We start from the raw sequence: 21091 nt of genomic DNA, 5'->3' as shown, positions 1-21091 counted from the left end.
CATTCTAATTTACCTATTCTATTTTTTTCTATTTACATGTAAACAAACAAGAAATACCATATTTTATGACATTAATGCTACCTTCTTTTAATATTAGTATTACTAATTACGTGTGAAAAGAGTGTAAACTGTAATAATTACCCTTATAAATATGATAAATTAACTACTAACTAATTTGACCCATCAATATTTTGCTTCTTAGTTGCGTCAAGGGCTCAATTTTATTTGGAGGGGAATAGCAAACAACACATAATACATAACTTATTTTCTCTATTTATTTAATTATCACTTTCCGTATATCTTTTTATTAATCACATAATAAATTGAGAAAATTAGAGATAAGTAAGTAAAAATCAAATTATGACCTTTTTATTAGTAGCCAATCTCTTAACTATGTAAATTAATATTGTCCAATAAAAATAGTATATGTGGTTGCTGCTAAGAATATAATTCGTTGAGAAAAATGTAACAAAAATCAAGTTGTAACTTTTGTTTTGGACATAACAACTTACTTACATGTGAATCCTTATCATTCGAATTAATTTCACTAATAAGGGTGTGTTTGAAGATAAGACTGAGGATCGGATTTTATCTTAGGAGCAAATACCACTTTCTCTTCAATTCTAAAAATTAAGGTTAGATTCCGGAGATATTCACACACCATCCCTCCATCCCTTAAATTTCCTCTGTTCTTTTACTCCTTTAATGTTTTTGGGTATGAAGGGAATCAAAAGAAATAAAAATAGGGTTATGCTCGTGGGGATAAATAAAATTCGACTAATAATGTTTTCCTATACAAAAGTGACGAATAAGTTAATTTTTGATAAAATAAGTTAGAAAAAAATAGATGAGTAGTTGAAAATGGAGTCATAATATATGTATGAGAAAGTGGTATTTGCTTTTATTTATACAAAATTTAATTCTTGAATTTAAATTACATAATCACAAATTAGTGTATGGGATAATCTCACCATAAGACGCGTATTATACATGGGTTATAAATAGTTCATCTAACATATATTATGAGAATTGAGCTACTTGGTTGAGGTCGTGTCATCGAGAGAACGACATCTCACAATATCTCTTATTCATAATTGTTCAAAATAGACCTAATGACACGATAATTACTCGACCTTATAACCAAACCCAATTTGACCCGACATCAAAATAAATTTTTAATTTTTAGAAAAACCAATATAAATACAAAACCTAATTTTAAACCGACTCAAATGACCTAACTCATAATTCATCAGATGAAACGAATCATAAACACCCTAGTCTTACTTAATTGAGGATAAAAGCACATGTTTGTTGCATGTCGGAACAATTAATAAAATTGCTATACGTGGATTCCTTAATGGTTACTATTATTGGATTAAATTTCATTTTCAAATTTAAGTGGAGAATTGGAATTTGTTCAAAGTTAATTTTTTCCTATATTTTGGGCTCATCAAAATATTTTCTTTTACTTATTTCACCCTTCAAAAAAAAATAATAATAAAGACTAGAAGTGGGCATCAAGTTCCATCACTTTTAATTTTCACCAAATTTACGTGTCTTTTTTGATACTACAAATAGAAGCATTTTTTTGTTCGTGTTCATCACTTCAACACCTACAAAGAAACAAGAACCAAAGAATAAGAAGAAATTAAAGTATGATTTTGAGTATATTAATCTTTTTTTTTCTTTTTTTGAGATATTTTTATAATTTTCTAATTTATGGGTTTTACTTGTAATTTAATTTTTTTTTAAAAATGATTTTTTTTTGTGTGATTTCAGATCAAATGGGGGAAGTTACAACTCATACTGGTATATTTCTGTACTCATTTGTTATTTATTTTGTTAGAAGTTTTGCATTCATGTTTTCAAATATTAGGGTTGCATTGGTTGAGGGGAAGGAAGGTAGGGTTAGGGGAGAGATAGGGAAAATCGAATTCATGGTAAATGACTTTACCTTGGGAAAATAGTACATGCTACAAGTGAAATAAGACCTAATTATCATAATCCGTGATATTTCTTCTTGATTGTATGATTGTTGATCATGGAGAAGTACTCTATCTGTCTCTTTAAATTTGTTCCATTTCATTTATCGTATATTAAAACTTCTTTTAAGATTGAGTTTGAGTTTCCCTTAGAGTAATCTCTTATTTGGATTAAAGTTTACATGTCACATAATCTCAAATCAATTCCATATTTAGGATATGGTCCGAGTTATTTAGTTACAAACTATATTAATATTGAACCACGTATATCACTGAATAAATATGTTAGTGGAGTTGATTTAGGACACATAAAAATTTGAGTGTTTGGCCCATTCAATATATAATATATAATAGGGTATTTTTAAAATCTAATTATGTCTCTTTTTATCTTGAAAAATGAGAGGGTATTGATTGATTTACTTTTTAATTTGAGGTTTGGGAGATTATTATTGGATTCTCCTAAAATTTATTGTTTCAATGAGATGAAAGTGATTCTTTTTAGGACTTTTGTATTATATTTGTGTTAAGTTAATTGATGTTACATTCGATTTGTAGTTGCTAACTACCTTAGCAAGTCACCATCACTCGGGTTCAAATCTTGTCCATATCATTTGCCTTTGCGGTTTTAAATAATCAGAAAATACTTTCACTAAAATAATCTTTATGACAATTAAAGGCGTTTGATTATTAGTATTAATAAATGAAATGATGGTAATGTGAATCAAGAGCGTTGACTTGCACATACACTCGGTGAGGTTCATTATTTCCAAAAACATATGGTAGGAGGATTAGCCCACCCAATATATATGCAAATCTACAACCCACTTTTTTATCGATGTGGAATCTTGTCTCACATGTGAAGTATTTCCAATAATTTATATTCCATGGACCATGGTAGTGGTGCTCTACCCTCAAATATTAAATGGATAGGGATAAGTTTTATCAAGAAAATGAATGATTAGGGTAGAAAAAACACGATCATAAGCCTTGTCAAGTCGTTAATCTAGCTAAATTACATTTAATTTTGACCATTTAATATCAATAACTAAACAGACTTTTATACTAACAAGTAACATGTTTCAGTTGCCCCTTTGTAATTCCATTTTCCTTACATATACTATATTCTTGGTTTGTTTTTCCTTTAGATAATGCCAAGATGGTTAAAAGAGTGATCGACATGCGATCCGATACAGTCACCAAACCAACTGAAGCGATGCGTATCGCAATGTCGAATGCTGAAGTTGACGATGATGTCTTGGGCTATGATCCAACCGCCCTTCACCTCGAATCAGAGATGGCAACAATCATGGGCAAAGAGGCAGGATTGTTTGTTCCATCAGGGACAATGGGCAATCTCATTAGTGTGCTTGTTCATTGTGATGTCAGGGGAAGTGAAGTCATACTTGGAGATATGTCTCATATCCACATTCTTGAAAATGGTGGGATTTCTACCATTGGTGGGGTCCATCCAAGAACTGTAAAGAACAACAAGGATGGAACTATGGACTTGGGTTTGATTGAGGCTGCAATCAGAGATCCTAATGGAGAGCTTTTTTATCCTCAAACGAGACTTATTTGCATCGAGAACTCGCATGCTAAGTAAGCATTCTACTTTGATACACTTCATTCTACAAATGTTAAATTAGACTGGCTTATTGTGATTAATGCCAACATATTAACGGGAAAACATGAGTTGGATTCACTTTATAAGCCAAGGATATATATACTATCCCAAAACCATATGGCGATGGGAATAAGGGTTCCAATAACTTATAAATTATCCACACCATCTATAATTTGTCGATGTGGGATAAATCATCCCAACAACAAAGATTGATTATGTGTCTGTCTGTTCATCTATGAACTTGTAGAAATGACTCGTGCATTTGTTGTTAGCAGCAATAGCCCGTCTCTGTTGCACTTTTGTAGATCACAACATTTGACATAGTATTATGTGCCTGTTCAGCTGTGAACTTCTAGAAATGACTCGGGCATTCGTTGTTAGCAGCAATAGCCCGTCTCTGTTGCACATTTTCTAGATCGCAACGTTTGATTAAGATGATTAACATAGTATCCATAGCGTAGATTTTAAGCGTCATTGCAAATCAAACACGCGTGTTAAGTCAGACTGTCAAGTGTTATTTCCCCTGAAGTCTCTAATAATCTGCATTATTGCTATGACATCGCAGCTCTGGTGGTCGATGTGTTTCTGTAGAGTACACAGACCAAGTCGGTGAGTTAGCAAGGAAGCATGGTTTAAAGTTTCACATCGATGGGGCGCGCATCTTCAATGCTGCGACAGTGAGTGACAATCATTAGAACATGATCTTATACAATGCAGTTCCTTATGATCTTGACTGATTAAGTTTGTATACGTTGGTGGCCAGGCGCTTGGGGTTCCTGTCGATAGACTGGTGCAAGCGGCTGACTCAGTTTCGGTAATTCTTGACCTTTTTGTCATCCTTAGTCATCCGAAATATGTCTTGTGCAATCATTTTGATCTAAGATCCTTGTTGCGCGGACTTGATTTTAGGTCTGCCTGTCGAAAGGACTTGGAGCACCAGTAGGAACGATGATTGTTGGATCAAAAAGCTTTATATCCAAGGTATGAACATTTTATGACGTACGTATGGATCAGGGTCACATGATTCGCGAATCTCCTAGCGAGAAAAAGACCAATTATGGTCGGTTTTGAGGGTGGCTTGTGAATTCAAAAAGCAAATTACCTGGCGCCCGATAGACATTTCTTTTTGCATCATATGTACTCTAATTACATTTGGCTTTTGCGACTTTTGAACATTTAGGCGAAAATTTTAAGGAAAACTTTAGGTGGCGGAATGAGGCAGATAGGTATCTTGTGTGCTGCTGCCTTAGTTGCAGTACAAGACAACGTAAAAAAACTCGAGGAAGACCATAAGAATGCTAAGTTGTTGGCAGGTTACTCATCTTCTTCCATAACTATTTCCCTTTCAAGCCTACTTTGATGCAAATTTTTCGTTTGTTTTGATTAATTTTCGTGTCATGTATGACAGATGGATTGAATCAAATTTTCGCTTGTTTTGATTAGTTTTCGTGTCATGTTGTATGGCAGATGGATTGAATCAAATCGCGGGTCTAAAAGTTGAACTCAGTTCTGTTGAGACTAATATTGTGAGTATTCTTCAATCTAACATGAATACCTACAAAAATTAGGCTCATACAAGTCATTGTGCTTGCTGTTCTTTTGTCCCGACAGATTTTTGTTCGCGTGTGCGAAAACTCGAACACTACAGCTCCGAAACTGGCAAAGAACTTGGAGGAGAATGGAATATTGGTCATGTTAGATAACACATACAGGTGATCATCATCTTATAACGACGTTTTAATCCATTCTTTTCGAAAAAATCGAGATTGCTAACCAGTATTTCATGCTAAACAAAGGTCTTATGGAACTAAACCTAATCCTTGTGATGTTTTCAGATTTAGGATTGTAACCCATCATCAAATTACAACAAGCGATGTCGAACATACTTTGTCATGCATACGGGTAAGTTGAATTACATTATTCGACAATTTCTCCCCAAATATACTTGCTCTGTTTCTAATGGCGGACTTAGGATTTTAACTTTGAGGATTTGAAATTGATTTTAGTATCTGGAGAAAAACAAAAAAAATTGGAGGGTCATAAACATTTTTTAACTTTAAGATATTCAACATTTTTTACAAATCTTTTTAAAAATTCAATATAATTTTAATTTATGTTACAGTCCGAGCACTCATCTCCTTAATGTGTCTGTCACTATCTGTTTCATCATTTTTTTCCCGATTTTCCTCCTAACTTTTTCTCGTCTCGATTGTGCATTACATATGACAGCAAGCATTAACTGGGGAATGAAGTGAATATATTGACAAGTGAGAAGCAATAAAGTGCAGTTCAGTAGCTGCTACTTGGGTGAAGTTAATCTAAACTTTAATTTTTATACATGTAATTTGGGGTTATATTAATCTCTTTTAGTATTTATTTGTGCTTTGGTGAGCAATGCCTTGTACTAATTGAGCCCTTTTAACATGCAATATTTTGGATCTCATTACAACCCTATTATCTTCACCTAATACCACAGTGAATGAATTTTGGTGATTAAAACTATATTGTAATATATTGTAAAGTCACCTGTCACAAACTTGTAGTCTTAAAATGTAGGAGCAGAGAAAATATTATAAACTATAAAGAGAAAACAAGCCGTATTGATTGAATTAGAATATTTTAATTGGAAGTAATTGTTGGAATGGACACTCCACTTTTAAATCAAAAAATAGAATTGACAAACCACAAGTTTGAGTCAATACCAAGTTATGTTTCATTTATTTATACTCTTTCATTCTATATTGTTTATCTTGTTTGGAATACAATGACTAATTTCTCCTGATTTATATGAAATAATATACCCATGTCTATCTGAATATTAATTTCAGTTTTGCAGAAATACAAAAAAAAGTACACAAATTGTTGAGATTTATAGGCTAAATAGCCCAATTAATACAAATTAAAGAGAAAATAAGAATGATAGCTTATTGTTTTTAGGTCATCTCTTTGAAAGACCGTCTCTCACAAGAGTAGTTGAAAATAGGAATAATCCCATAAAAAAGAAGAGTATTTAATAGTTTAGATAAAGAATTAGTCCAACAAAGATCAGAAAACCTAATAATATTAGTGAGTACTAAAGTAGTAAAAGCATATAACCTTTAATTGTTAAAGGTCTACAAATATGAGAAATTTCTGTACATATCTCCATTTTGAAATTTGATTGACTTCATGCTACCTCAAGAGTCTGCATGATCTTTTCTTTTCAAAATAATGTGATACTGCCATACTGGTCAGATGTTAAGAAGCACATTCAGGTGAACAGGCAGAATTCGAATCCTCCACATCAAGCGTATTTAGAATCGGACATTTACTAAATGTCAAATTCTCACAAACGTTCGATGAAGTATCATACTTTCTTCGAAATAATCAAGGTTTACCGATGAGTATTTTGTGAGTTCATTTTTTAAAGTGTAACAAGATAATCAAGGGACATCTTTGATACATATAATTAACCTCCTTAAAAACATTAGTACATAAGCAAAATATTTAAAATTGAATGAATAGATGAAAAAAGGAAAATGCAAAAAAGAAAGAAAAGGAAACCGATCAAACGACATGTTACAGAGAAGACTCAAAAAGAATTGCCAAATGTTCTAAAACTACCATAATTTCCTGCTTTCTACTAAAATCCTCACCTATCAGCAGATGACCACTCCTCTTTTCCAAGGAGGCCTACCGAAAGCCAATGTCGGGCCAACAAACTAGCACTGCTTGTTATCTGATTAAAAATCTTCAAGACGTCCTATAATTATAAGTATACATCAACCAGCCGTTAAGGCTTCAGTGTCTGATAAGTGTTCAGCCAGGCCAACTGTACTGAATCGACCATGTTCCCATCCAATGGCCTGCTTCGCGAAAGGACTTGCATCATGTGGTGAAGCAACTGCCACAGATATGCAAACTAAATTAAATTTCAGAAATATTGTTCAATTATACACACTCCTCGTAGTTAATCAAAATATGGCGATACTACGAGGTACAGGCAGCAGCAACCCCCTTTACTTTCCCCCTTTTTCCGTTAGTCTTTTTCACTCAATTAAAATAATAGCGCTCATTAAAGGGCGGAAAGGTAAACAAAATGCTTTGAAAGATCAGACCCACAAGTGCGGCTCATTTTTTTTATCGTATTATAAGGTAATAACTCTAACCGTTGAAAACAACTTTTGTACCACTATTTCACAAACATGTAGATTCATAATTCAATATTGCTACAAAACCACATACACATGCACACCTCGTAAAAAAGGAGTAAATGAGCAACTGAAACATCAAGTTACCATATCTAACTCAAAAGGGAGCCTCAAGAGATTCATCCCAAACTTCTGCGCTTCCATTGGATGCATCTTCAACATCTTCTTCCATGGACAGTCTAATATACTCCCTATGCGCAAAGCGATCCCATTCTGTCAAGTTTGGATTCTCCCTTTCCTGTGCACAACGTATAAGATTTACAAAATTGGCAAGAAAAGGTAGCAAAAGCCAACCAATTAGACATTGTAAAGTACCTGACGAATAAGGAATGGATCGCGGGTCTCAAAGGCCATAAACTTATTTAGATTAAAGAGAATATTAAAAACACTTCCTGAAAGTTTACTTCCTCTTAAATCCTGAATGGTAAAATAAGACTCATTCTGCAAAAAAAATATAAAAAATGGTCAGACACAAGTTCCAGTGAAGCTAATTAGCCAATCACACAAGACCAAGTTTATACTCAAATAATGTTAACAATTTTAGGCCATAGAAATAGCATCTTGTCAGTTAAATTAGCTAAAAACTCCAAAGATCAACACTACAAGTGCACCTGGACATTGTTTTATTTATTTGAGTGATCTTCCTAACTTATCAACCATCCTTTTGTAGCTAAATCCTACTCATGCAGAATTACACTTTGTTCAAATAATAATTTAGGAGGAAAAGGAAAAGAAGAGAAGGGGGAAGGAGGGAAGAAAAGAGAAGGAGAAAAAATAGAAAGGAAGGCTTCCCTTGTTTGTTAAGGAGGGAAGGGAAAGGAATAGAAAAACTATTTTCCTTTCACTTTTGGAGAGGTTTATCCATTAACACATTAAGGAACAAAATTCCTTCAAATTCCGTTCTTCTGAATCCTTCCACTCCAAAATTGTTATTTAGACCAAGGAAAATACATCCTCTAAATCCCTCACTTTCCTTTCCCTCCAACTCCCTCAATTCAAACAGTGATAGCGAATTCCGTTCTTTTGAATCCTTCCACTCCAATATTGCTATTCAGAATAATGAAAATACATCCCTCCAAATCCCCCACCTTCTTTTCCCTTCAACTCCCGCAATCCAAACAGAGTTAACGTTTAATCTTTTGTCCAATATACAAAGCGCTCTTAAACTTGAACCTTTATAATGAGATAGTACATACAGGGGGTGGGGCGGTGTTGGGGTTAAAGTCAACCAGCCATGATCAGCAAAAAATCATACATATCAACATATGAATACACTGAACATATTAACATGGCCACCAAAGATACCCTAATGATTGTCAACTTTATAAATTTACTTTTGTAACCACCATCATGCCAAAAAATTAGCCTCGTTGTTTTCCTCAAAATATAACTACTTCATTTGTCCATTTGAACACTCAAAAAAATGAAGATCTACAGCAATAGCAAGCATGCCCCAAAATGGACTTCCTCTACAAGACATCAAAAAATGATTCTCTCAGTGAAAATCCAAAGCTTCTTACATGGAAGATTAAAACCCATAGCTTCGTGAAGTAACCAGACCAAACATATGTAAGACAAGTTCAATAGAACTCAGTTTGTATTCAAAGAATTTCAATCCCCACATATATGACAAACCTCAGGTCCAATCATATCAATGATCTGACACAGTATGTCTTCAAAAAGCACTGGCTCTTGAGCCATACACTCCATTCGATGCAACTGCTCCTCATAAAAGAACTGCATTTCGTTTCTTGTGATGATCCCATTTGCGTCTAAGTCTATGCATTTAAACCTGAAGATGGAAAAAAAATTAAAGAAAAAATCAACTAAATAATATATTAGCAGAGTAACAGATTTTTTTTGCTAAAAAATCAGACAAACCTGATACATGGTGTACAATAATCGCTTTCGGTCTATTTGGTTCTTGGTATTAAATTGTGGGAGGGGTGATGAAGATTTGGTGTAATTTAGTTTAGAAAAACTATTTGACAAGGTTTATGATCATGCTTGATTGCTTGTATTAATTAAATAATTCTCTCCTCACAAAACTCATTCCCACTCGTTACCACTTGAAAATTTTAAATGTGGTATTTGAAGGTAATGGAAAAATATGAAGAGAAACACAAATTTGAGGTAGAGAGCTTCATTGCCATGGGAATAACATGACACATTGTACAAAAATTAAAACTAAAACTCATTATTATCATCATTTAATGTCAATAACCAAACGCCCCATTAGTGGCTGAAAAGTACTTGCGAGAAATACTTCCACAGCCAAAAATCAAACAACAAAGATGCACTAAAAACACCTCTTCCATACATACCAATATTCAAGACTAGGTTCTGATGATTTATCCTCCTCTGCCAGTATGAAGTAAACAAAATCTTCATATCCCATCTTGCCTTCAACAGTACTAGTGAACTTTCTTGGAACCTGGTACAAAATTGTAAGGGGGGGTTTAGGAAGGTTAAAAAGAATACAAAAATAGAAGATCCCTGGGTAGAAATGCAATTCTTCAAAGTAAGAACTACCACCAGAAAAATTTACCTGGCAAAATATTCGATCAACAATTCTGTAAGTAAGCGCATGATTCCCATATCTAATTAGGTTCTCTTTATCAATCAAGAAATCATGGTCTGTGTCCAACTCCCAAAACTTGCAGTATATCACATAGAAGTGCTCATATGAGAAATATCTGATGCAAAAGTTAGAGCACCAAAATTAGAAAGCCAACAAAACAAACCATAGCCGATCATGAGTGGTCAACAGAAAAGGCCAACATTGCACTGGAGTGGAGATTGAGAGAAAATACAAATGCAACAATCAAATCTAAAGATGGTCAAAGACATCCCTTCACAATAACCCATTATTCCAACTCCTTTCATACATAATTTGAAGTTATAGAATTAGCAAGGGGGTGCAAATGATGTGTTTAGATTCAGATTATGACATATGTTGTTTCGCACAAATCAAAGAACCTAAGAGGCCAGGTCTACCACATGTCAAATGATACATCTCAATATTCAATTATATAATCCAAGACCAAATGAGAAGGAATTCATCAAGAAAAATGTGATTTTGTAAAACATTATCCCAAAGACCCAGAGTATTCCTAAACTAAGAACCGTCAGCCAGAATTCTAAAAAAATCCTAAGATAATCACAAAGCTTCCTTCTCTGAATAAGTATGTTGGTAACAATTTGTAACAGTTACCAATGCCAAATAAAACCCACAACTCATATCATCAAAGCTCAAAGATAAAACACAATCAATTACAGCAGCCAAAGATAGCAATGATCATAAAATCATCTCAAAGTCTACCTCAGAACTTTGTTGATGTCCTCTTCTTCATCAGCTTGTTGCATAGCAGCAATTAAATTTCCACGCTTCAGCTCCTTGAAGGTTAACTGACCATTTCCCGCTCTATTAATGTAGTAAAAAATTCTGTATATTACAGTTTCAGCTGTAATATCACAGCATATAAAAAATCATGTTAATCAAATATTTGGTGATTCTGATGATCCTTTTCATAAACTATGATGGTTATATAATGTACGATGCTATTGTTTCAAACATTATGAAAAAGGAGCTTCATCAAAATTTACATGATATGCATTACAATAGTGATAATGAAAACGGTAAATTTTAGTCTACATTTTGTGTGGGTAGGAGGAAATAGAGAAAACAGGAGGAAATGGCACAACTGCACAAGTTCCCATATTTGGAAACAGTACAGAAGAATGCAAGGGAGGAAGAGGGCAGGTCCATTTTCTCTTCATTTTAATAAACAACCCTCCAATGTTAGAGACATTTATAAGGAAAATGAAGCTCCAACTTTCTCTACCCTTCCTTTCCCATGCCCTTCCCTTCCTCCTTTTTCCTTCCCCTTCCCCTCCTTTCTATATTCCTATCCAAAACAAGCCATAAGAGACTCCAGTCTGGAGTCAATTGACAAAATTTACAAATTGCATAAAAGTTACGCAATGTGTTCAAACCGCACAGTTGTCGAATACGTCAGTCCTAGATTATCATACATGCATGCATGCTTACAAGCAAAAAATTTAATGATTTCTTCATAAATTTATTGAATTCAACATGATAAATGGGCTATCAATACATTTCATTACCCTTATAACATTATGTGGCTCCAACCTAGGATTAGACCTAATCGTGGTCGGATGTACAAAAAAGTATATTTACATAAAATCAAATTTATACACAAGTATCAAATTGGCAATGTAAATTTTCACATCATCTTTTATTTATTAAACATACTTGCAGATAAACAACAAAGACGTTAATGGTCAAAGTTGTGTACTAGCAAATGTGAACATCATTGTTGCATCTAAGAAGAGCCAAGTTAACATTGTTGGCATTGAATATGGTTTACAACCAAGAATCTTTGGATCAAAACAAGAATAACCGATGTGCTTATGTATTAACCTGAACGTCAGCAAGGTTTTAAAAAGGAACATATCGGAACTTATCAAACTGGCCAAGCAATAATCAATAACTTCCCTTTACCAAATCATGTGTTTTTCTTATTTAAATGAAGTTGAAGATAATGTTCGCAACCAAGGATAAATCAACAAAACAACCTCTTTGTTTTTACAACAGTAAGGTTGCATACATCCAACCCCAAGTCTTAGCTAAAAGTCGCACTAAAAAAATCTTCAGACACTAAAAGTGTGAAACTATGATTATGCGCTTTGCCAGATATTTTCACTTAAGACTTGGTAATTATAGGACTGTATCTTCTCACTGAATCACTTCTACTAACAGCCCCTGTATTCAAGCATGATAGCAACAGCCAAAAAGAACCAACAGCATTGCACAAGTATGTGAAATTCAAATATATATATTTCCTTTGATTCTAAATACTTGCAATGTTCAACTTTCTTGGTAAGCTTGACAACTATTTTACACACTCACAATAATACAAATTTAGGGAAATGGTCAAAAGTGTACTTCAAAAGTAAATTGTTGCAAGTGTTTCGAACCGTAGAAAGTATTAATGTTCACATTTAATTACGTAAAGAAAGACAAACAATTAAAGCCAAAGGAGATATGCAAACTTCATGTGGAAACCACTATGCAAACAGAAAAGTTAAAATCAGATCTCAAAATTTTGTCAAAATAGATGGATATGGCTAGCAACCTAACCAAGGAATTACCATATCTCTCCTGAAACTCTGGCGTACTTTGTAAAAATTCCAATCCCGGATGAGTTGCCAAAAGTTCTCGAAGAACAGGTTTAAAGTCGTCCTACATCAGAGATGCTTAAACACAATGAAACGGAAACCCAAAAAAACCATAAAGAGACAATCAGAAGATCCAAATTCCAACGTGAGGCAAGGCATTAAAACTGAGAAGTTATAACAATATGATGACAGAGAGAAAACAAATTTGAGTTAAGTTTCTTCCTGAAAGCTATGTGGTTAGATTTATTGACAAAAACAATTCAATTCAAAGCTACAACCTTCCTAAACTCTATCCTCTCCTTTTACATTTAATTTCCCTTATTTCTTGTGCTCTACCTCTGTGTCCTTCCTTTGCACTCCTCTCTCCTAGCAAGACTCCCACGGTCCCACAATGCTTGGTCCATACCTTTGGTTTATACCATTGTTACCTAGAACAACATTCGATTTGGAATGGGAAACAGAAACGAAAATGGAAACAAGGAACACAACCTAGATTGACTCAGGAACGATTGGGTACAAGATACATTATGCATAAAAAGTATATTTGAAATAAAATTAAATTAAAATGATTTTTTTCTTTAAGAAAATGTTTATAAAATGAATTTTTTTAGTTTCTAGGTTTCATCTTGTTTTTCCTCCCTTCTTTTTTCTTTAATTTGTAAATAAAGGCCAAATACCTTTTAAAAAAGGACTTCTAAATCGGGACGTCACCTTGAGCGATTTGGGCTGCGGTTCGTGGTGATTGGGACAGACATTTCCGGATCCCGGAACGTAGCTACGTTCCACGTTCCATGTAACTATAGTCTATATATTTGTCTATATGGAAAGTCAACTTGAAGAAAAGTTGTGTAAACAAACAATATACATATAAGAAAACGGAGGAAAGCATCAAACTCACCTGCGTCAAAAATTTGTGATCTGGTTGCTTCATAATAGTATATATTTGGCTATATATGTCCACGGTCAACATGTTTCCATTGACCCAATAATCAACAAAAGCATCCCTACATAGATGTCCACTCAAAATCAATTTACATTCATCAATAGGAATTCAACATAGAAAACAGCCTTCAAGACATAAAGACTAGATAATGCACAGTTAAAAACAGTAGAACTAAAGTTTTATTTAATAAAAACAGATATAGGAAAGCAAAAGAAAATATTTATTCCCAATGTTGTTCCATATTCTTTCAACAAAACATTGTCATTGTTCTTAAGTTTTCCACTCAAAGGCATAACGTTATAATATTAAGAATCCATGAGCAAGAAGCCCTAGCCAATTTTATCAGATTTATGTCATGCAATATTTTATCTAGAATCTATCTTTAAAGGCTCGTAGTTTTTCAGAAAACCTCATAGTAATTTGTCAAGAAATTCAATTCTTCAGTGTAATTGTCCATGCTCAGTAGCAGCATTTGCGCTCCAAAACAAATTATTAACCCTAGCAATTAGATGAAAAATACCCATCGTAGGAAAAAACGTAACAAAGAGTCGAAGATTCAATTTTCTGAGAAAAAAAAAAGTAACCCTAGCAGGCAGCAGCATTTGACTCTTGAAAGTTTGAATGACATTCCTAAGAAAGATAAAATGAAAAAAGAAAATGAAAGTAGTCACCAAATCACCAGAGAAATTAGAAAAAGGCAAAAATGAAAAAGAAAAGATCAAATATGGAGAATGGAATTCATTGCTATCACCAAAGAAGTCGACCAACTGGAGTAGTGACCACGTTGTCCAAGTCACCTCATCTTCACAAGTAAAAGCCCTGGCTTATACTTATGATGTACCTTTGAATATAGATATAGTCATCTAGGGTTACTCTACCTCTCTTCAAGCACTTTGCATGCATTTAAATGGACGATTTTACAGATTTAAAACTGGAACCATGGAAAATTTAGAAATAAACAAACTGTGATTAGGTAAGACGAAAATGAATCGACATTAATGGGCCAGGGGGAGCAAGAGACGGATAGACTTTTTTCCTGTTAGGTTGCATCATGGTGCATATGAAAGAAAAGTCCATTTTCAATTGTATTAAAACAAAACTTCACGTAGTTTTTATCTCAGTCACCATAACCATTTAGCTTCAAGCCATAGTCAATCCATAAAATACAAGTAATCAGCAACAGCATACTAATTCATCAAGTATCATCAATAATGACAAATAAGCTATAGAGACTTCAAATTCTCTTTACTTCTACCCATTAACTTCCAACACCCCTAGTCCAATTACCAATATGCTTTGTTGCAGCAATATCCTACGTGTACCTGAACCTTATAAGGACATTAACAATTAAGAAATGCTTGTAATTAATAAGAGAACATAGAACCGCATGTCAAATCCGTGTTATAAACTTCTAACAAGTAATAACTCCATCCACAAGGAATATAACGAAACATAGGATGATGTTTAGGCTCATGCTCTTTGTCATCAGCTATTTTATCACAAACTGCTAGAAACTTCTTCACAGCACAAATCCAGCAAAAACATCAGTCCAATGTATCCCTTCATAATGTCGATGAGGCCAAAGATTTTTAGTTCTTTGGGTTTAGATTATAATGAATTATAAATGGCTAATCATGCCTGTGCAAAACATAGATGGAGCAGGGGAGGAGATGGTGATTCATGCTTGTTACTATTTTTCAGATTTGAATGATGTTGTAGAGTTTTCAAGGGTATCTTTTTCGTTCCTTTAAGGTGGAGTTTATAACTATAAATACTAGATAGAAATGAATATAACAAAAAAAATGTGAATACTATTGAAGTTGATTTTCTTAGGTGTAGATAATTACTAGGGCCGAAAAAGGAATAACTTTTGCTAGCAACGATATCCTACGTTGAATAATTTAGCCCACTCATATTGCTTGAACTAAGGTTTTGGCATTGTTGTGATCAAACAACTCCTCAATAAATTGATAAAGAAGCTCTGATATTGAAAGTTCACATCAAGCTAAAACTAATGGAAGTTATGAAACTCCTCCAAAGAATTACGTGTTTCATGAAGTTTTAACCTTTTTGTTTGACACTATTTGATAGTAAATTACCTAAACAAGTTAGAACCCCCTTTGTCACATTCTAGTAATTACAATAAGGATTTGAATTAAAAGAACATCATTTATTGTAATGATTACCAGCATTCAAATAGTGATTCTTGCAGACTAACAACAATCTGATGTGGTGGCACGTTAATAATTTGGTTTACTACAACTTGACAGCAATTTGAGGCTACCAAAATGAGATAAATGGTCATTTATCATGGGGCGTGGGAATTGCTTCCACAATCTAGGCAAGTACTATAGCTTCAGATTTTTTTGGATCAGAAATACATGCAATGCAAGCCTTTTTAACTATGAGTAAGGGAAAAGAATTTTTTGATCTTACAAGAAAAACAAAGACAAAAATAAAAAAGGCAAAACCACGAAGATATAGATTGCAACTAATCAACCTATCCACTACAACTGTGAAACAAACAAATAATGTAACACCAATGAAATAAGGAAAAAGAGCTAAAACAACCCCAGTTACAGTTTAGATATAAACCTGGTGACAAATCCTGTGCCATTAACATCAATCTTTTGGAAAAGGACAGTGGAGAAGAAGGATGGCAGCTTACAAATTTCTTTCGTAACAGCTTTGAACTCTGCTATGGAAAGTAAATCAATATTTCAAGTTAGTTCCATTGTAATTCTTATGAAACACAGAATATGTATGTTTCTTACCATTCATAGGCAGGCCCTCTGTGTGACCATAGAAAAACTGATTTATTCTAAACAAACACCTTTCTTTCAGTTCTTTTGGTGCTGGACGGCCATTCTGGAAATAGAACTGCAATTGATGCACAAATATCAAGTTAAAACCCAAGGATACAGGTAAAAAAAAAAATTCGGAAATTAGGGAGGGTTCGTAGAACAAGATAGCAAAGTCAACAAGGAATTAGACACAGTAAAGTAAACACACCTGTGGTATCAGCTCTTTTACTGGTTCGCTTAATACTTTAAGAGGACTTCCGAGAGAAGAAGGAGCTGCCCTCTGTTTCATAACACGAGGTGAACCTGATGAGCTCCTAGGTGAAAGTGGAGGTGCACTCCCAGCGGGAAACATGGACGGTATTGAATTGCTAGCAGCAGCGTTTGTACTGGAAGCATTTCCAGCAACATTTAAGGCATTCCCAGATTTCACATCACTGACTAGTGATTTCACCTGAAATTAGACCAGCATTTACATGCCAAAAGAAGCACATTTTAGAAAAATGTGAATCATACACTGAATCATAAACTTATAGAGCAAGGGGTAAAACAAAAGACATTGCTGCAAATATTTTAAATATAAAAAAGGAGAAAGTGGAGCTATATTGTTAATACTAAGCTACCAAACTTGCTATAAAAAAGGATCTTAATGCATTTTTCCTAAATAGAATTCAAATACAGAAGTCTGAAAGTAAACACACGGAAGAGAAGCCAAATTATTTGAAACCAAAAAGAATGACTCCATTAAGGGAAGAAAACACCCTCAAGCTTCTTGCATTTTCCAAGTTGTAAGCCACATTTTAAATCACGTTATTTTCTTCGTAAACAGAAAAGGCTGAACGAGGACCTTGAGGAGGCAGAAACAAAAAACACAATGAGAAGAAGTGCCAATGTATTAGGCATACTACAACGATGGGGCAAGTGAAAACCATCACACTCTGTCTATAACTCCCAGAAAAGGGCCTTTCTCCAAACAAACATCAGTCAAACAAACCTTTTTGATCTATGAGGTTAGACTTTCTCACACACCACTCGAGCAAGTTCATCCTTAAGAAACGGCCTTAACGTGAGTAACACAACATCCTATCCTATATTTTAAAAATCTTGCACAGCAAGAACAGCCACATATTCAAAGCATCATTCATGGTTCACATTGTCGTTTCTCCCAAAAATACAACTTGTTCTTGAATTTCAAACAGTGTTCAAGGTTCATACTGTTGACATAATTGATACAGCCATTTTACTGATCTTCTGGTTAAAGAAAAAAATATTGCTTGATAATCACAAAATAAGCAAAGCCTCTGTCCATGATCCAACATAAAGTGACCATCCAAATTAAACTTAAAATGGTTTTTCTGTAGATCTTCAACCATGAAGTCAGATGCCCTACGGAACAGCAAGGGAACTGGTGACATATGTGGCATCAAATTAAGATCTAAATTAAGAATCTCTCATCTAATCAAAAAAACTCATAGCTCTTGTCTTGCATCCCTCCATATGGAATTATACTGATAACAAAAGAATCCTTCAAGAAATTATCCATTGCATTATGTTGCACTGTGTAAATCTATAGCAACAACATGACAGCGGAGAATGATGAGAATTTCAAGAACCACTCTCCCCTTGCTCCAAATTTGCATCACAACAAATAGCATCAGTGAATCCAAATCCACATGATAGTACGATCCATCTATCCATTATCAAAACCTCATAACAAATTACAAGAAAAATTCACTAAACAAAGCCCTTCTACATCATGACGTTGCTAGGCAGCTGTTTCTTAAGCCGAACACTTCCAAATTCCAAAATATGAAGCATAACAATCCCAAACTTCAATTTAGCTAGTTTAGATTCCATCTTCTTTAGCTGAAGATTGTTTTTAATAATGAAAAACCGAAGACTTCAACTTCAATGAAGAGAGGAAGGATGAAGATTTGCTCCACATATATAGTCGCTACAATTGTTGGATTACATTTTCCACAATGGCAACAATAATTTTCCTTTCAAAAGTTACCTTCAGAAACCCTAATACTTTAATTTCTGACAACTCATTGAGTGACCTCTAATAAGTATATCTACACAAATGATGTCACTCCTTGTTAACAACACAAGAGTAGTTCAAAGTTCAGCTTCACCAACAACAAATAAGTGTGGAAAGACAGATATATAGTAGAGCGTAGCTTGCGTGCATGTACAACAGTAAAGGAACCAGGACACCTCTGAAGTTAACATGCTTATTTATTAAGATCCTTCAGCAAGTGAATATCCAATATATTAATGATAAATCCATGCATTCACACCATTTCTAAAAAAAAACATAATACTTTCCATTTCATCCATAAACCACATTAGGTAAAAATTATACTGTGGCATCAATTCCCAAGCATATCGCAAAGAAACAATATCTCACACAGATCAAAGAGATCTAAAGATCATTTCCTAAAATAATGTCTCAATACTTAACAATAAATTATCACCATTAACCTTTATTGTAAATTGAGAAGTAAGGTAACCCGGGAAACACTGTTTTGAAAATACGCAGAAATCATAACAAAACTATTTTTCTACTTCAGCTGACGGTTGCCTGCTTTAGCTCCAGCCCAATTCTATAACACAATGTCGATAAACTAAAAAATAAGCATAGCTGAACAAACTGATCATCCATGATCAAAAACACCACCACCATCACCTCCGTTAAACGAACAATTCAATACTACAGTTTCCCATACTCCCAGCGGACTTCTATTGCTGTACCCTCAAAATCAATTATCATTATCTGGTAAAACTCTGTATATATTAATAAACGATTTTTCTGCTAATCATCTTTTAAAAAGTAGCAAAATCCACTTAGCATCAAAAGTTCATCAATTAATCAAATCAACAAGTAAACAAGCAACAATTTTAACACAAAAAATCAGTGCAAATTTTCAATTACAATCACCACAAACAAAAAAAGGGCTTACCAGACGATTGGTTTCGGGAAGCGAAAGCCACTGTTCAAAGAGGTCTTGCGCGAGAAAAGGATTCGATTTAAGAGCTAAAGGCGAAACCTCAGGTAACTGCAATAGTTCAGCGTCTAGAGATAACAAATCTCCATTAAAATCCATATCCATTTCCACACGATAACCAATCTCTCGCAAGCAAATCACGTAACAACATGCACGATAAAATCACCAAACCCTAAACAAACAAAACCGCAAATCCCTTGGTAAAATTTCTTCAAGTACAAATACAAATCAACGATGAATTCACAAATTATCAAATTCCGAGAATCCGAATCCAGATTCAGCTTCACAAGAGCTAAAAAAAATCAAATTGACGAAAAAAACAAAAGAGAAAGATCTTTAAAAGAGATTGTAAAAAGACAAAGAGATCGGGAACAGGAAGAAGAATGGTGAGATTGGGGGCCTCGAAATCGGAGCCCTCGGAGAAGAAGAATGGTCGCAAGAAGAAGAAGAGAGAGAAAGAGGAAAGAGAAAGAGGAAAGAGAAAGAAATAAAGAAAAAAAAGAGAGATGGATTAAGAAGGGAAGAAGAGAATTGAATTGGCTTGAAGGGAAGGGACACGTAGATGGTTGGCTCCTATTTTTCTTTTTCTTTTTTATATTTTGAGAGGGAGTTTGGCTTTTAAAAAAAGATAAGAGTAATGTGTGTATGTAAACATTCATCAATCATCAACCTACTCGTATATTTCCGCACGTAGAAACTAAGATTATGGTTTGAAAAGGAAAGGAAGATAGTGACACACATCCGTAAAAGATGATGTGGTTATAGAGTCTCTAAACTCGAGAAAAAATTCTCCAAAAGAGATTCTTACACCGAAAAGGAATGAGTGAAGTAGAATCCTTTATCTACAACACAAGCTTAACCCTTAATCATAAATTAAAAATTAAAAAAGTTTTAAAAACACAAATAAGTAAAAATTAAAAAACTAAGTAATAAAAAAATAATATGTAAAAGGCAAAAAAAACAACAATAAATAAATATTGAAAGAGGAAATTTTTTTAGATCAATTGAAAATAAAAAAAATAAAATAAAATTTTAAATGAAAATTATGTAATGTATTTATAATCTATGTCATATTTTGACCATGTCACTTGACACTTTTTTTCTTCTTTTCTAAAGGAAGGAACTCAATTGAAATTTAAACGTATATGAATCATTGTAATGAAGAGTAACTCAAAATTTAACTCCAAATTAGTTTGAAAAGTTATTAAATGAAAACTTGTATATTTGATTGTTTTTATGGCTTAAAGATCCTCAACTTATGTCGTAATTTTTAATAAGTATAAATTTAATCGAAGTCATGTTTGCATTGTGATTGCACGAGCTAGCCCCAATAAGAGCTAA

At 33.8% G+C, this 21091-nt stretch overlaps 2 protein-coding genes across 4 annotated transcripts; one reads left to right on the top strand and one right to left on the bottom strand.

Moving 5' to 3' along the window:
- Nucleotides 1-1487: 1487 nt before the first annotated feature.
- On the top strand, nt 1488-6276 carry LOC130818799 (low-specificity L-threonine aldolase 1-like). Of its 2 annotated transcripts, XM_057685011.1 has the most exons (11): nt 1488-1653; nt 1780-1809; nt 3128-3581; nt 4172-4283; nt 4370-4420; nt 4516-4587; nt 4787-4919; nt 5074-5132; nt 5218-5318; nt 5442-5508; nt 5836-6276. In XM_057685011.1, the coding sequence occupies exons 2-11, from the start codon at nt 1785-1787 to the stop codon at nt 5854-5856; spliced, it is 1095 nt and encodes a 364-aa protein (XP_057540994.1). In that variant the 5' UTR covers nt 1488-1653; nt 1780-1784; the 3' UTR covers nt 5857-6276. The 2 variants fall into 2 exon arrangements, with proteins under 2 accessions (XP_057540994.1, XP_057540995.1); XM_057685012.1 differs by lacking the exons at nt 5074-5132; nt 5218-5318; nt 5442-5508; nt 5836-6276 and adding an exon at nt 5015-5064 and having other exon boundaries at nt 1518-1653.
- Nucleotides 6277-6978: 702 nt separating this feature from the next.
- LOC130818797 (serine/threonine protein phosphatase 2A regulatory subunit B''beta-like) lies at nt 6979-20349 on the bottom strand. 2 transcript variants are annotated; one of them, XM_057685009.1, is made up of 13 exons: nt 19706-20349; nt 16954-17196; nt 16716-16821; nt 16537-16639; nt 13897-14002; nt 12972-13062; nt 11119-11260; nt 10345-10492; nt 10121-10230; nt 9432-9588; nt 8112-8237; nt 7884-8034; nt 6979-7489 (listed from the first exon to the last, which is right to left on the bottom strand). In XM_057685009.1, the coding sequence occupies exons 1-12, from the start codon at nt 19853-19855 to the stop codon at nt 7894-7896; spliced, it is 1623 nt and encodes a 540-aa protein (XP_057540992.1). In that variant the 5' UTR covers nt 19856-20349; the 3' UTR covers nt 6979-7489; nt 7884-7893. The 2 variants fall into 2 exon arrangements, with proteins under 2 accessions (XP_057540992.1, XP_057540993.1); XM_057685010.1 differs by having other exon boundaries at nt 16537-16636.
- Between the last annotated feature and the right edge of the window lie 742 nt (nt 20350-21091).

Source organism: Amaranthus tricolor, chromosome 7 (assembly GCF_026212465.1).
Source record: "Amaranthus tricolor cultivar Red isolate AtriRed21 chromosome 7, ASM2621246v1, whole genome shotgun sequence".
Lineage (NCBI taxonomy): Eukaryota > Viridiplantae > Streptophyta > Magnoliopsida > Caryophyllales > Amaranthaceae > Amaranthus > Amaranthus tricolor.
Note: the sequence above shows the minus strand (reverse complement) of the source record. Positions and strands in the feature narration are given on the sequence as shown.

Bases quoted from the DNA above. Each gene is read 5' to 3' on its own strand.
- LOC130818799 (XM_057685011.1), top strand. From the start codon at position 1,785: ATGGGGGAAGTTACAACTCATACTG. The intron at 4,920-5,073 runs GTTACTCATCTT...GTTGTATGGCAG, and splicing joins GAATGCTAAGTTGTTGGCAG to ATGGATTGAATCAAATCGCG. The intron at 5,133-5,217 runs GTGAGTATTCTT...TTGTCCCGACAG, and splicing joins GTTCTGTTGAGACTAATATT to ATTTTTGTTCGCGTGTGCGA.
- LOC130818797 (XM_057685009.1), bottom strand. From the start codon at position 19,855: ATGGATATGGATTTTAATGGAGATTTGTTATCTCTAGACGCTGAACTA. The intron at 17,197-19,705 runs GTAAGCCCTTTT...GTCTAATTTCAG, and splicing joins TTCCCGAAACCAATCGTCTG to GTGAAATCACTAGTCAGTGA. The intron at 8,238-9,431 runs GTTTGTCATATA...TTTTTTTTGCAG, and splicing joins TTGATATGATTGGACCTGAG to AATGAGTCTTATTTTACCAT.